This window comes from Dasypus novemcinctus, chromosome 14 (genome assembly GCF_030445035.2).
Source record: "Dasypus novemcinctus isolate mDasNov1 chromosome 14, mDasNov1.1.hap2, whole genome shotgun sequence".
NCBI classification, from domain to species: domain Eukaryota; kingdom Metazoa; phylum Chordata; class Mammalia; order Cingulata; family Dasypodidae; genus Dasypus; species Dasypus novemcinctus.
In genome coordinates this window covers 81258797-81275983 of record NC_080686.1, presented here as the reverse complement: position 1 = coordinate 81275983, position 17187 = coordinate 81258797, and the positions used below count along the sequence as shown (strand labels likewise).

Below are 17187 nucleotides of genomic sequence, written 5' to 3'. Positions count from 1 at the left end.
GGAGTTCTGTTATACTTTGTTAGATGAGTCAACTAGCAAGGATTTTTTTTTTTTTTTTTTTTTTTGTCAAAACTCAAGCAAGCGTGTTTGGGGCTTTTGAATCAGGCTGGAAAACTGCCTCTTGAGAGGAATGTAACCCTCCTGAGACACGTTGTTTATAATGTGAGATACCAGCCTCCTACACGGACCTATAAGATTTACTGTAGACCAACTAAAGCACTTTCCATATAAAACTATCTCATTTAAGACTCCTAAATCTTAGCTGACATTGGCTGTTTTCAAAATGCATTTAGCCTGGTGATTAATTTACGGTATATCTGAAAAGTGAGTAGCCATCAGAAAGGGGATTAGATAGGATTCTTGGCCTAAAGCATGTAGCAAATAAACATGTGGCTGTATTTTTAATTTGTACCAACTGTAAGTCATTTTTCTCTCTCCTTTTAAAGACAAATCATTTCAATTAAAACCAAGCACTCGAGGATGATAAAAGTAATAGTCAACGAACATGTGAAGAACAGGACAAAAGTAATTGCCAACAACTTATAGCAATATACAAATTAACTATTTTATCATTTTAACTGGCTTGGAATGCAAATTGAATTTAAAAACTTGAGCTGAAATGGTAACTTACATCTTTAATTAATTTGTACCAGATTGAATGAATTTTATATTTTTACCTGAAATAACATTTAAATCTTTCTTCTAAAGGGGTAAAAATCCAGTGATCAAATTTAAAACTTTATTTACAAAACATAACTTTGCTTTTAGAAGACAATTATTCAGTTCATGATTTTAACAAAACAAAAAACAAAAACCCTATCAAAGTTCATTACAATAATCTCTCAGAGTCAAAAATATTACAAAAAGTATTGAGTATTTTACTATAAAACCATGTTTTAAAAAATGGTTACTTAAATTAGTAACTAGAATAAAAACAGATAAATTACTTTCAAAGGGAAAAAATACTTGAGGAAAATAGAAAAAGGTATAGCATGTGTAAAGCAGGAAATTTAAATATCAGTTTAGTTCCTCATTGCCAACATGGCATTTATATCCCAGATGAGATTTCGTAATTGATCCATAATTTGCTTCAGCTGTTGATTCTTCTGTTTGAGTTTCTGTAGAAACAAAGAACTTATCAAAAACATGTTTCATGAAATATAGACCATGAATTTAAAAGATAAAAATGTCAAGTTAGAAATTAAGGTACACATTCCTTCAGGCACAGAATCTAAATCCATTTCTGGCCTCAAATTCTAATTTACCCCTCAGAGGGCTATGGCTCCACTTCGCAATCTCCTTTTACCCTCCACTTCCAGTGACCATCAAAGAAAATACTTTCAACATTTAATGGTTATAAAACCTAAGTCTATAAGTTTTACAAAAGGCAGAGCATGATGGTCAAGAGTACAAATGCTAGAGAGATACCTAGGGTTTATACTCCTCTCCCTCACTAACTACCTAAATGTATGACCTTGGCCAAGTTACTTAACCGCTCTGTGCCTCAGTTTCCACGTAAGGAAAATGGAGATAATAACTGAACCTACGTCATGGAGTAATGAGGAGTAAGTCTGATACATGTAGTTTTTAGAACAGTGTCTGGCATATAGTTAGCATTTAACAAATGTTACTTGTTAAGCACAGAATATACTGGCAATATAGAAAATAAAGTATAATAAAATAGTTGATGCAGTTGTTCTTTCAAAGATGTGGCAGAAATCACTGTTTGCCCATAGTATGAAGTGCAATCTGCTTTTAATTTTGAACAGTGGAGACAAAATGGCAGGGTACCCACTGTAGTATCTTCTTTACAACTAAGATTTGCTGACTGCCCTGAATGCATAGGGCACATGTCTCTGTTTCTATAGCAATGAGTTTCTACTAGACCATGTTTATAACCTTTTTTAAAGCATCCTTTCTTCAAATCCTAAATGGTAAAACGTCTGCTTAAGTAAAGCATGATCAAATCAGAACATTGGGTCAAAGTGTTTACTAATTATTATTATAACCATTATTTTATTCAATTGCCTTTGGAAACCTTACATTTAGATATATTTAACTACATAATTTTAAAGGTACTACGTTAAAACACCCCTAGATAAAATATACGTTCACTGTAAAAAAGCCTAAAATTTAAAAATTTGATTTTAATAAAAAACAAAGATCAAGGAAATTGATTGTATTATCTCCATCTAGAGTTAAAAGAAGTAAAAGGAAGTAGGAAGCTAAAAGGGAGGACCAGCAAACATCAGAAAATAGATAAGCAATGCTCTTTAATATTATGAGTTAAATTTAAAAAGAGAATTAGTACAACAAATTCAGATAAAACATATGACTACACGGTATACAGGGCACAACCCTAAAGTTCACTCTAACAGTATTTGGGGAAAAGATACTGTTAGTATTTCAGTTACTCAGTTCTCCTTGTTCAGTTCAGATAATCCTTTTTCTGGGTTGTGCTTTCCTAACTATGTAGTAGTCACATACTTAAGCAGTGGTGCATATTACCTAACAAAACGGACCCAGTTAATTGGATGAAATGAGGAAAGGCTGGAAGACCAATAACTTGCCTATGAAGTCCTTGATCCTCAATACCAAGACATTGACACATCTGTCAGCAGTCCAGGGTACCAGCAGAGCAGTCAGGATTATAAAAGAAAATGTGCTACATTGGCAGGTTGCAAATCAGAGTTCCAGTTCTAATTTTGCCTTTAACTTGCTATTTCATCTTAAATAAATTCCTTATTTTTAGTTTCCTGGTCTATGAGATGGGATTATATAATCTATATAATCTGTACATACATATATGACAGTCAGTTTACACAGAGACAGTGACTGAAAACCTGTAAGTTTACTTTAGTGAACTAATTCATGGCTTCAAAATGGTTGCTCTTTATCACCACTCTACTCTATAGCCCATCACTAAGACATCTCTCCTCTAGTAGTGAAAATCTTCAGCTATCAAGATTCCCCTCTTCTAATTTTCCAGAAGGGCTGTGGAGAAGAGCTATTGGGTAGGAATAAAAGGAAAAGAAAGATTGCAAGCTGATTTTTTTTAAAAACAATGTTATTTAAATATAGGTTCTGATATGAATTCTGAGCCTGAAATATACATTTCATTCCATAAATATTTACTGAGGGTAAGTTACATGCCAGGCATTGGACTAGGTATTGTAAAGGGGGTGGTGGGCAGAATAAGAAACAATCCTTGCCTTGAAGAAATTCAACATCAAGTACAAGGAAATAGCATCTAAATGACTAGAATACATTCTGGTAATGCAGATGACAGAGGAAAAATATAAGATAATGTTGAACTGCAGCAGATGACACATTGCTTCTAATTGGCAAAATCAGGTGATGGGGAAAATAGTTTTGTTTGGCATCTTGGGAAGTTGGTCGTGAGTAAATAGGGAGAGGAGGATAAATCTGAACTTTAATGGATAATAGGGACCACCAATTAAAGTTCTTAAGAGGAAGAAATATGACTTCAACTGCAATGAAAAAGCTAATTGGGCAAGTGGATGAGATAGATACTCCTAAATATCCTCAATGGTGACAAACCTGTAAGCATGAAAAACCTGTTTGGAAACAGCTGAAAACCATTCAAAGACAAAATCTACTGAACAAGTTCAGTGATCATATTTATAGTAAAAACTAATGTGTGATGAAACTATATTCTCGAGTGATTTAGAATTGATTTGCAAATCAGTATCAAGAGTTCTGGAAGATGGCAGCATGGCTCATTCTCTTACAAAATCATCAAGAAGAAAAGCAGAAGCTGTTTGAAATAACTGTTTTCAAGAAATGCAGACCAGGGGAGTGGCATGAACTATCTGGGAGGGTGTGGGATGGGAAGATAAAGAAGCAGTGCCCCCATGCAAGGAATGGCATCCATTCCCCACCCTGGAGGCAAGCAGTCTCAGTACAACCTGTGGCTGACTGAGGGGAGTGGCTATTTTCCTTCTTGGGAAAGGGAAGGCATGGCAGAGGGCTGAGTATGACTTCTGCTTGGGGAGTTTGGGCAGCAGTGTCTGGCTTTAAATCACAGCACTAGCTGGCCTAGAAAAGTTCCCGTTGTTTCAATCCTGTGGTGAATGAAAGAGATACACTCCACCTGTTTAGGACTGCAGGGAAAGATTTGCCGAAGTCTGCCATCTGCTAGCAGGCTTGGAAAGTGAAGGGAAAAAAAATATTATGAGGCTTTTTGGAGCTTTCCTGTCCCTATACCTAGGGCACTTTGGATCTGGTCTGCTCCTCAATAATGGGTCCCTGGCCCTGTTTGGATAACTTAAACACGGGTAATTTTAAAGATATAGAAGAAGTTGAACCAAGGGTCAAAGAAGAGCCCTAAAACAAAGTCAATCAGCAGTAAAACCCTAGGAAAGAGAAATGAACCATCAGAATAAACTCACAAACATAAACAGATGCAGAGACATCAGGAAAAAAATTATAAGTCATATCAAGAAACAGGAAGGCATGGCCTAGTCAAAGGAAAAAGTTAAAAATCCAGATGTGACATAGGATTTAAAACAACTAATCAATGATGCTCAAATAATCTCCTAAGTCAACTAAAGGTGATGAAAGAAAATATGGCTAAAGAGATAAAGGATATTAAGATACTGGGTGAGCATAAAACAACAACAACTTGACAGCTTTCAAAGAAAAGTGATAGAACTTAGGGGAATGAAAGACAATGAATGAAATTAAAAGTACATTAGAGGCATACAGGACACATAAAACATAAATGAAATCTTGGAGATATGCTAAGTGAGGCAATGCCAGACACAAAAAGACAAATATCACATGGTCTCATTAATATAAACTAAATAGGAAGGATAAATGCATAGCATTAAAACCTACAATATAGGTTATTAGGAGATAAGAGGATGGTTCTGTAGTACTACTGATGCTTAATGTATGTCGAAGTTTTAATTAACTTTACTGAAAAGTGCGGAAATGGAAAGCATTGACGGTAGCACATTATAATAATAATAGCAGCTGGTTTATAAATGGGAATGTGTCTGGAAAGGGTAGTCTAGGAATATAAATGTCAACTGAAAGAAAGCTTGAGAATAATCACGTCATGGGTATCCCACAAGGAGAAGGGACTAGGAAAGGGGCAGATATTATATTTGAGGAAATAATGGCCAAAAATTTCTGAATTCTTATGAAGGACATAAATATTCATATCCAAGGAGGGGCAATGCATTCCAAACATAATACAAATAGGTCTACTCTGAGACACTTACTATTCAAAATGTCAAAAGCCAAAGATAAAGAGAGAATCCTGAAATGTTAATGGACTGAATGCCCCATCAAAAAACAGATAGGCAGAATGGATACATAAATACGAACCACCTATATGCTGTCTACAAGATACTTCAAACAAGATGAAAGTGAAAGGTTGGAAAAAGATATTCCATGCAAACAGTAACCAAAATAGAGCTGGCCTACATACCACTGGCGATATAGATTTTAAATGCAAAAATGTTGTAAGAAATAAAGGAGGCTATTATATATTAATAAAAGGGGGTAATTCATCAAGAAATAACAATCAAATATTTATGCACCTAACATGAGAGTCCAAAAATACATGAAGCAAACAGTGGCAAAACTGAAGGGAAAAAAAGACATTTCTACAATAGGTGGAGACTTCAATATACTATGCTCATAAATACATAGAATACCTAGAGAGAAGATCAGTAAGAAAACAGAACTTGAGTAATATAATAAATGAACTAGACCTAATACACATATACAGAACACTACACCCTTAAACAGAAGGATATCCATTCTTAGGCATTCAAAGAACCTTCTCCACTTCAGACCACAGGTTAGGTCACAAAACAAGCCTCAATAATTTAAAAAGATTGAAATTATACAAAGCACTTCCTCTAAACATAATGGAATAAAGAAATCAATAGGCAGAGAATGGGGAAATTCACAAACATCTGGAGATTAAATATCTCAAGATGAATGACAACGAGAAAACAATATATCAAAACTTATGGGATACAGTGAAGGCAGGGCTGAGAGGGAAATTTATAGTCCTATATACCTATATTTAAAAAAGAAAAGAGCTAAAATCAAAGACCTAACTGCAAACCTGGAGGAACTAGAAAAAGAACAGCAAACTAATCCCTGAACAAAAAGAAGGAAAGAAATAAAGATTAGAGCAGAAATAAATGAAAGTGAAAACAACATAACAACAAAAAGAAGGGAGTCAACAAAACCCAAAGCTAACTCTTCAAGAAGATTAGTAAAATCAACAAGCCCTTATCTAGAATTACAGGGAAAAAAAGATACAAATAAAAACAAGCAGAAATAATTAAGATCATAAGAAGATACTGTGAACAACTGTATGCCAACAAATTAGACAATTTTGATGAAATGGAAGACTTCCTAGAAACACAAAACTACCTACCTACACTGACTCGAGAAGAAATATAAGACCTCAAAAATGAATTACAAGTAGAGATTGAGTCAGTCATGAAAAACCAACAAAGAAAAAGCCCAGGAGCAAATGGATTCATGGTGAATTCTACCAATCATTTCCAGGAGAACTAATACTAATCCAGTTCAAACTCTTCCAAAAAAACTGAAAAGGAGGGAACACTACCTAACTAATTCTATGAAACCACTATCACTCTAATACCAAAGCTAGATAAAGACACTATAAGAAAAGAAAGTTATAGACCAATCTTTCTAATGAATACAGAAGCAAAATCCTTAAACAAAAATACTTGCAAATTAAATCCAACAGCACATTAAAAGAATTACATACTACAATAAAACTGGGTTTTATCTTAGGTATGCAAGGGTGGTTCAACACAAGAAAATCAATTAGTGAACTACAGTACATTAATAAAATGAAAGGGAAAAACCACATGATCATCTTGGTTGGCTCAGAAAAGGCATATGACAATATCCAACAACCTTTCTTGATAAAAACAATTTAAAAGATGGACTAGAAAAAAACTTCCTCAATATGATGCAGGGCATATATGAACAATCCTTGGCCAATTTGTACTCAATGAGGAAAGGCTGAAAGCTTTCCCTCTAAGATTGGGAACAAGACAAGGATGCCCCTGTATCTCGACTATTATTCAGCATTGTACTAGAAGCTATAGGTAGAACGATTAGGCAAGAAAAATAAAAGGCATCCAAATCAGAAAGGGAGAAGACTTTAACTATTTGCAGACGATATGATTCTATATGTAGAAAAACCTGAAAAATCTACAACGACACTACTAGAGCTAATAAAAAAAGTTAGGCAAAGTGGCAGGATACAAGATCAACATGCAAAAATCAGTGGTGTTTCTATACATTAGTAGTGGACAATGTGAGGGGGAAATCAGGAAGCAAATTCCATTTACAAAAGCAACCAAAAGAATCAAATATCTAGGAATACATTTAACCAAGGACATAAAGGATACTACAGAACATTGATTGCTACAAGAAACTAAAGGAAACCTAAACAAATGACAGGATATTAGGTGTTCCAGGACTGGAAGACTGACTATTGTTAAGAGGTCAATCCTACCCAAGTTCATTTACGGATTCCATACCATCCCAATTAAAATTCCAACACTCTACTTTGAAGAAACAGAAAGTCAATGACCAAATTTATTTGGAAGGGAAAGGGTCCCCAAACAGCCAAAAAAATCTTTAAAAAGAACAAAGTTGAATGACTTACACTTCCCAATTAGAACCATATTACAAAACTACAGTGGTCAAAACAGCATGGTATTGGCATAAAGATAGGCATATTGATCAGTGGAATTGAACTGAGTGTTCAGAAGCAGACCCTCACCTCTACGGTCAGTTAATTTTTGACAAGACTTTAGTCCACTCAGCTGGGACTGAATAGTGTCTTCAACAAACGGTTCAGAGAGAACTGGATATCCATATTGAAAAGAATGAAAGAAAACCCCTATTTCACACCTTATACAGAAATTAACTCAAAATGGATCAAAGGCCTAAATATAAAAAGCCAGGAACATAAAATTCCTAGAAGAAAATGCAGGAAAGCATCTTCAAGATCTGGAGGTAGGTGGTTTCTTAAATCTTACATTCAAAGCACGGACAACCAAAGAAAAGTAGGTAAATGGGACTTCAAAATTAAACACTTTTTGCTCTAAAGGACTTTGTCAAGAAGGTTTAAAGGCAGCTTACTCAATGGGATAAAGTATTTGGAAATCACATATCCAATTAGGATTTGATATGCATGATACAAAAAGAGATCCTAAAACTCAATGATAAAAAAACAATTGAATTAAAAAATGGGCAAAAGACTTGCACAGACATTTTCCAAAGAGGAAATACAAATGGCAAATATACCCCTAAAAGATATTCACTATCACTAGCTATTAGGAAAATAAATCAAAAGTACAGTGAGATATCATTGCACACTTACTAGAATAGCAACTATTAAAAACACAGAAAACCATAAGTGTTGGAGAGGATGAGGAGTATTATGAATGCTTATTTAATGTTGGTGGGACTATAGAATTGTGCTGCCACTAAGGAAGACTGATGGTTCTTCAGAATGTTAAATATAGATCTTTCATATGACCCAGCAGTCCCACTTTTATGCATATACTCACAAGAACTGCGGATGATGAGTGTGGTTAATAGTACATATATAAAATGTTCTTCCATGAATCAGAAAAATGTACATTTGTATTACAAGATATTAAGAGCAAAAATACACCTAAAGTGAACTATGGCCTGGAGTAACTGGTAATATATATATATTTTTTTTCTTCATCATTTACTTATAAAGAGAGTATTGCTCAGTGAAGGAAACCAGATACAAAGTACTATATATTGTTTGACTCCATTTATATAAATTTATAGAGACAGAAATTAGATTAGTGGATATATGTATGGCAGGGGAAGTGACTGCTAAAGAGTGGGTTTTTTGCTTTTTGGAGTAATGAAAATGCTCTAATACTGACTGCAGTGATGAATGCACAAGTCTGTGATTATACCAAAAGCCACTGAATGTACACTTTAGATGGCCTGTATGTTACGTAAATATGTCCCAGTAAAATTGCTTTAAAAAAACAATAGGGGTTGCAGATGCATACAATCAGAAACTAGAGTATGATAGGTTACCAGGACCAAGATATGGGAAGGAGGAGGGAATTAATGTAATTGGTAAAGAAGTTTTCTTTGGGTTGATAGAAAAGTTTTGGTGATGGTGGTGATGGTAAAAACATTTTGAATGTAATTAACACCACTGAATTATATATTTGAATGTGCGTAAAAGGAAAAAAAAAGAGGTTGTATATTTATTACTAGAATAGAATTTTCTTAAAAAACGAAACAGAGGACTTGCACCGCTCAAACAGTAAACCTAATATAAACTATGTACGGCAGTTACTAGCATTATTATAACATGGTTTCATCTATTGTAACAAGGGGACCACAGAAATACAACATGTAAATAGGAAAACTGTGGGTGGGTATGTGGGGGTTTATATGGGAACTCTTTATTTTCTGCATGATTTTTTTGGTAAACTTACAACTTTTCTGAAAACAAAAATAAAAACAACAAAAGCATCTTCAGGGATTGCAAATGGCTCCATTTATGGTCCCATCACTTGAATAAATGTACAGGCTACCAATAAAACTACTTTCAACATGATACTCATTTAGAAATCCTGATATACTTATTTTATTTAAAATGATCCTCTATTTCTTAAAAACAAAGAGAACCAAAAAATGTGTAGTATTTTCAAGGTATTATTCAACTCTAGGCAACAATTTAAAATACATATTTTTAAAAGACTTATTTTGTTTGTTTATCCTCCCCCTCCCCCTACCTCATTGTTTATGCTCACTGTGTGCTCTCTCTGTGTGCTCTCTCTGCTCATCTTCTTTTCAGGAGGAAGCGGGAAAAACCCCAGAGGGCCAAAAAACCCCACTTTGCTTGCTTTGTAGCTATTAACTTTATTCTCTTCTGCCTTGTTTTTTGGGGACTTCAATTTGAGTTAACCAAATCTTAAATCTCTATCTTCTTATCTCTGCTCATTGCCTAATTCTTCACTCTTTTCTCAATATACAAGAAGATAAATTCCCATGTAGGAAGTAAAAGAGAGTTATGAGGCCATCAAATGATACTGCCATATGAAAGAATATACTTTCCCTCTAAACGCTTTAAAAAAAAAATAAATTCCTATAGAAATGAAGACCTTAGTTAAAACCTGATTAATTTAAAATATCTAACTTAATTCTTTCCTCTTTGTAATAATTTCAGTTCAATATCATGTTAACTAAAACATGTTTTACCCCAAAGTTAAAAAGCACTTGAAACAGGAAATTCAAGAGCTCCAAGTGGGTTAATCAAAGAAAGAGTTTTCGCAAATATCTGAAACTAAAATGTGAAAAGTCAAGTCATGGGAGCAAAACACATCCTTAAAAGAAAAGTTGTGGGATTGCCTTGGACCAAGACGGAGAAATAAGACAGTTCACAGTGCCATTCCCCACAGAATTTTGGAAGAAAAAAAAAAGCAAAAACTGGCAGGACTATTTTGCTTGTAATTCTGGAAAACAGTTAATGGGTTGCAATAACTGGGTGAGTACTATACCAAGAAAACACAGTTTTAAAAAACAACTGATGTGGCACTGGATAACAGTGCCTCAAGCAGGGATGCAACTGAGGGCTCTAAAGACATCTAGACACTACAGGCAGAGCAGCCAATCTCAGGAATTTGGCACCCTGTCAGTGGGCCTTACCTTGGAACATATGTTCCCCAATGCAACAAAATTAAACCCATTTATAATTTCTCTACACATGGCTCTTCTGTCCCTTTTATTTGAACCTATAATTAGCACTATGCTCATTAAATATATGTCCCAGAGACTTAAACCTCTGGTCTGTTCTTATGCCGGTTGAGCCCTGACTCTCAGCAGGGTTGCAGCCAACACCTACTCTCCAGTTCATCGCACTCGTCCAGGACAACTAACAAAAGGATGATGGACAATAACTGTCCCAAAAAGAGTATCCACAATTGCAAGCAAGACAGTTCTACCCATCTGCCCCATTGGATCTAAGCTCCCTTTCAACTGGAAGCAGAGTGAGCAATACCATCCTAAAATCCTCAAGACGGAGGAATGACAAACATAAGGGGGAAATGCAAATGAGGACTAAAGTAGACATTATTATTCTAGTAGTGGAAGAGCTTGTAACATTGATATGAAGGCAGTGCTCACCAAAGGTTCTGAGGGGAGGGTGAGGGAAGAATAGGTGTAACATGGGGCATTTTTGCAACATTGGAATTGTTCTGAATGACAATGCAATGACGGATACCAGCTATTATACATCAAAACCTACATATATCACAAAGGAAGAATATATGGAGATTGTACGGAAAGCATAGATAAAGTTTGTCATAGTAAAAGTGGAGAAGTAAATTCTACTAAAGTGGCAAATCTTGTTAAAGCCTATGTAGACAAATACAAATATTCACAGAAGGGGAGCCAAAAGAAAAAGCCTAGAAGAACCTGTGTCTACTGAAAAACAGGCTGAAATGGGGAGACTATATAGGATGCTATCAAGACTTCTGAAAAGTATAATTTCAACATGTACCATTAACTGAAAATCATAAACAATTATGACTGATTGTGGGAAACAAAGGCATGTTGTTTCCATGGAAGCAAGTTACTTTCTGACCACTGGGTCATGCTGTCCCTGGAGATGTACGTGCAGGTGGCTAATCTCTCTGGGAAACATAACATTCCAGCAGAACCCAGACTTGATATCTCAAGTAACCTGGGCAACAAGATTTATGAGTATATTTGTTTCAATAACATAATAGAACATCTTAGGCTTTAGTTACTCTCTTATCCACTGTGCACTGTGTTTTCATTAACAAACTTATGGGAATAGTTAGCTAGAATAGTTGCTAGTTATCACGGTTGCTTGGGGTATATAAAGAAGCCCCTGATGTTAATAAACTTGTCTGATGAGCATGAGAAATCAATGCTCTCAGAACCCCTGATCCCAATCTCTCTTTGTCTTTCATTCCCGATACCCTTCGGGTCCGTCACTCCGACAACTGATACTTGGTTTTGATAAAATAATTTTTTTAATGTAGGGTATGTTTTGTCCTAAATATAGTTTTGCATTACAAAGAAAAAAAAACCTATAAAAATGTGCAGTGCAAGGTGTAAACTATAATGTAAACCATTGACCATGGTTAGTATCAATGCTTCACTTCAACACATAGTCATCAATTGTAACAAATGTACCACACTAATGAAGGATGTGTTAGTGGGGAAAAGTATGATAGGGGAGGATGGGAATCCCCCTATATTTTCAATGTATCATCTATGTAATCAAAAGCTTCTTTAAAAGTAAAATTAAACAGTAAAAAAAAAATTAAGGACTCTAAAAAAAAACGGATGAGCTCATAGCACCCTTACTGGTGCTTCCCAAACCCCCTCCTTAGTGTGGCATGAAGTCAGCTTGCAGTTCCATTGTGTGTACCTGGCTCTGTTCTGCAGGGAGCAGAGTAACCCTGATGTGTATTGTGAGGTGCCTATATGTCAGTCCCAATCCATCCTGTGGCAACCTGAAAGACTCAACCAGGAAACTTGGTTCTGGCTGGCACTCCCAAAACTTGTCCTGTAATCAGAAGCAGCCTACAGGCAGCTAAGGTAGTGTAAGAAAAATTAAGTCAAAGTAGCCTGGGGCAAAGGATTACTGGTTCTAAGTCATACAGCGGAGTATTCAAATTTCTGTAAACAGTGGAGGAGTCCCAGCATGCAAAAGCCCAGGACAAGACACAGACTCAGAAAGGATGGAAAGGATCCTGCACTGCACATTTGCCTTGGGCTGATATTCTTGAAAGGAGAGCTAAACTTTGAATGAGACTGTCAGCCAACTCAGAGTCATTTTGCAAAGAGTGTAAAAGATATTTTTTTTTTTTTTTGCAGTGCTTTGTTTCTTTTAGTTACCTCCTGGCACTCAAGGAAATCTTTGTCATATCACTAGCTTAATAAAAACTTAAGGAAAAGACATTTCAGAGGGTAAATTCCACAATCAACACCTTAAACTATTAAAATGTACAGTGTGTAATGATTACAAGACAAACAAAGAAACAGGAAGTGATCCAGCCAAAGGAACAAGATCAAAATTCAGAAATCATTCACCAAGACAAGACTTGAAACATACTAGACAAAGAATTTAACTAAAAAAAGACCCTCAATATGCTTAAGGAGATAAAGGATAATACAGAGGAAGAGCTAAAGGATACAAGGAAAACAATGGACATTATGAGACTCTTAACAAAAAACCAGAAATTTAAAAAAGGAACCAAACAGTAATACTGGAGATTGGAGATTATAATAACCAAAATGAAAAACTGCCAAGAGGATTTCAAGAGCAGATTGGAGCTGGCAGAAGAAAGAATCAGTGAACTCAAAGACAAGACAAATGAAACGAGTAATGCAGAAGAGCAGGTAGAAATAAGAATTCTTTTTGGCATCTTTCCTATCCTTCAACCCAGGGCCCTTTGGAAATTGTCCATAGCCCAAAAGTAGGTCCCTGATCCTGTTAAATTAAAGATGGGCAATTTTAAAGATTCAAAATAAGTTGAACAAAGAATCAAAGAAGATCTGTAACAAAGCCAATCAACAATCAACCGGGCAAGGGAGAGATACGGATCATCACAATAAACATACCATCATAATCAGATGTCTAGACATTAGCAAAAAATTACAAGCCATACTAAGAAACAGGGAGATACGGCCCAGTCAAAGGAACAAATTAAACATCATGTGGGATGCAGAATCTGAAACAACTAATCAATGATGTTCAAAAAAATCTCCTAAATCAAGCCAAGGAATTGAAGGAAAATATGGCTAATCATAAGAAGGCTATTAAGACACAGAGAAACAAAAAAGAACTTGAAAGTTTGCACACAAAAAATAACAACGTAGGGGAATGAATAACAAAATGTGTGAAATTAAAAATATATTAGAGAAAGAAGTTGTTAATGTAGGGAAGGGTGGAAGGTTTGGGTAGTGGGGCATATGGGAATCCCTTATTTATTGTGTGTAACATTTTGTGTAATCTAAGTATCTTGTAAAAAAATTAAAAAATTAGAGGCATACAAAAACATACTTCCATGGCAGAAGAAAGAAGACAGAGCAACTGAACTTGAAGAGACAGAACAAGAGATAGAGGGAAGTGGCTTTGGCCCAAAGGATAGGGCATCCGCCTACTACCTGGGAGGTCCAAAGTTCAAATCCAGGGCCTCCTGACCCATGTGATAAGCTGGCCCATGTGCAGTGCTGCCGCGCACAAGGAGTGCTGTGCCACGCAGAGGTGTCCCCTGCATAGGGGAGCCCTATGTGCAAGGAGTGCGCCCCAAAAGGAAAGCTGCCCAGCATGAAAAAAGTGCAGCCTGCCCAGGAATGGCGCCGCACACATGGAGAACTGAGGCAGCAAGATGACACAACAAAAAGAGACACAGATTCTAGGTGCCGCTGACCAGAATACAAGCGGGCACAGAATAACACACAGCGAAGGGACATAGAGAACAGACAACTCGGGGGGGGGGGGGGGGTGCAGGGAAGGGGAAAGAAATTTTTTTAAAATCTTAAAAAAAAAACACCCAAAAAAACAGATAGAGAAAAGATAAACAGATAGAGAAAAAAAACAGATAGAGAAATTAAACAGGGTCTCAGAGAATTGAACGATAGCGTGAAGTACACAAACATATATGTCATGGGTGTTCAAGGAGGAGAAGAGGATAGAAAGGCAGCTGAAAGAATAGCTGAGGAAATAATGAAAACTTTCCAACTCTTATGAAAGATATGAGCATCCATGTCTAAGAAGTGCAATGTACTACAACAGAATAAATCCAAATAGATCTACTTTGAGAAACATACTTAACTGAATGTGAAATTCCAAAGACATAGAGAGAATTCTGAAAGTAGCAAGAGAAAAGCGATCCATCATATTAAATGACAATCAATAAGATTAACGTGGATTTCTAATCAGAAACCATGGAGATAAAAAGGCTGTGGTATGATACACTAAAGATACTGAAAGAGAAAAACTGCCAGTCAAGAATTCTTTATCAAGCAAAACTGTCCTTTAAAAATGAGGGTGAGTTTAATATATTCACAGATAAACAGAAACTAAGAGAGATTATTAAGAAGGGTAACCATACAAGAAATACTAAATGGAGTCCTATAGCTTGAGAGGAAAAGACAGGACAGAGAGGCTTGGAGGAAAATGTAGAAATGAAGATTATCACAAAGGGTAAAAAGGCAGACAAAATAAATACGACATATGAAAGCCAAAGAATAAAATGGTTGAAGTAATACCTTTATAGTAATAACACTGAATGTTAATGGATTGAACTTCCCAATCAAAAGATACAGACTGACAGAATGGATTAAAACAAGAGCCATCTTTTAAAAAAAAATTTTTTTCTAGCATTTTAAACATTCTTTTTAAAAAATTATTTCTGAAACATTTTTATTTTGAAATAATTCCAAACTTACAAAATACGTACAGAAAGTAGTAAATCCCAGACAGAGAAAAGTAACATATACTGACACATGTTGAGATCCACAAATCAAAACTTTTGACAGCATTTCTTGAATAATATACTTCAATAAATGTACCCCAAAACACAGGGGGCAAACTGGGGGGAGGGGGGAATAGATATCTCTATTGCTAACAGTTGGGAGAGTTCAATACACTATGCTCGTCGACAGACAGAATATCTAGACAGTGGATCAATAAGAAAACAGAAACTTGAACAATGATAAACAAACTAGACTTGACAGACATACAGAGAATTATTTCACCCCTAAATAGAAGGCTATACATCCTTCTCAAGTTCTAATGGAACTATCTCCAGGCCAGACTACAGCTTGGGTCACAAAACAAGTCTCAATAAATAAAAAAGGCTGAAATTGTACAAAGCACTTGTTCTGAACAAAATGGAATGAAGCAAGAAATCAATAATAGGCAGAGAATGGGAAAATTTGCAAATATATGGAGATTAAATAAGGAGACGAATGAAAATGAGACCACAGCATATCAAAACTTATGGGATGCAGTGAAGGCAGTACTGAGAGGGAAATTTATAGCCCTGTATACATATATTAAAAAAGAAGAAAGAGCTAAAATTGTATGTCATAGTATATTTTTGTCAAAGAGCTAACTGCACATCTGGACGAACTAGAAAAAGAACAGCAAACTAATCCCAAAGAAAAGTGAAGGAAATAAATGTAATTGAGAAGAGCAACAACAAAATAGAATCAACAAAACCAAAAGCTAGGTATTCAAGAAGATCTTTAAAATTGAAAGCCCTTACCTAGAATTATAAAGAAAAAAAGATACAAATAAATCAGAAATAAATAAGATCATAAGAAGACACTATGAACTGTATGCCAACAAATTAGACAAGTCAGATGAAATGAAAAACTTTCTAGAAACACAAAAACTACCTACACTGACTTGAGAAGAAATAGAAGACCTCAACAAACCAATCACAGGAGTTTGAATCAGTCATCAAACGCTTCCCAACAAAGAAAAGCCAAAAAAAAAAAATGACTTCACAGGTGAATTCTACCCATCATTTAAAGGAGAACTATACTATTCCCTCTCAAACTCTTCCAAAAAAAACTGAAGAGGAGAGAACACTACCTAACTCATTCTACGAAGCCACTATCACCTTAATTCTAAAGCTAGATAAAGATACTACAAGGAAAGAAAGTTACAGACCAATCTCTCTAATGAATACAGATACAAAAATCCTCAACAAAATACTTGCAAATCGAATCCAACAGCACATTAAAAGACTTATACACTATGATAAACTGGGTTTTATCCCAGGTATGCAAGGGTGGTTCAATGTAAGAAAATCAATGAATGTAATACAGTACATTAACAAAATGAAAGGGAAAAACCAAGTGATCATCTCAATTGACTCAGAAAAGGTATCTGACAATATCTAGCAATGTTTGTTGATAAAAAACACTTTGAAAGATAGGAATAGAAGGAAACTTCCGCAACATGATACAGGGCATAAATGAAAAACCCTCAGCCAATTCATATACTCTGGGGAAAGGCTGAAAGCTTTCTCTTTTAGACTGGGAACAAGATAATGTTGCTCACTGTATCTGGACTGTTATTCGACATTGTGAATAATTAGG

At 35.5% G+C, this 17187-nt stretch overlaps 1 protein-coding gene across 1 annotated transcript in view; it reads right to left on the bottom strand.

The window, feature by feature from the left end:
• Window positions 1–725: 725 nt before the first annotated feature.
• MED30 (mediator complex subunit 30) overlaps window positions 726–17187 on the bottom strand; it is a 51606-nt gene continuing 35144 nt past the window's right edge. Inside the window, exon 4 of the mRNA XM_004471437.5 lies at window positions 726–1118. Coding sequence (XP_004471494.1) covers window positions 1023–1118 — 96 coding nt within the window. The 3' untranslated portion in view covers window positions 726–1022. The remainder of the gene's footprint in view (window positions 1119–17187) is intronic.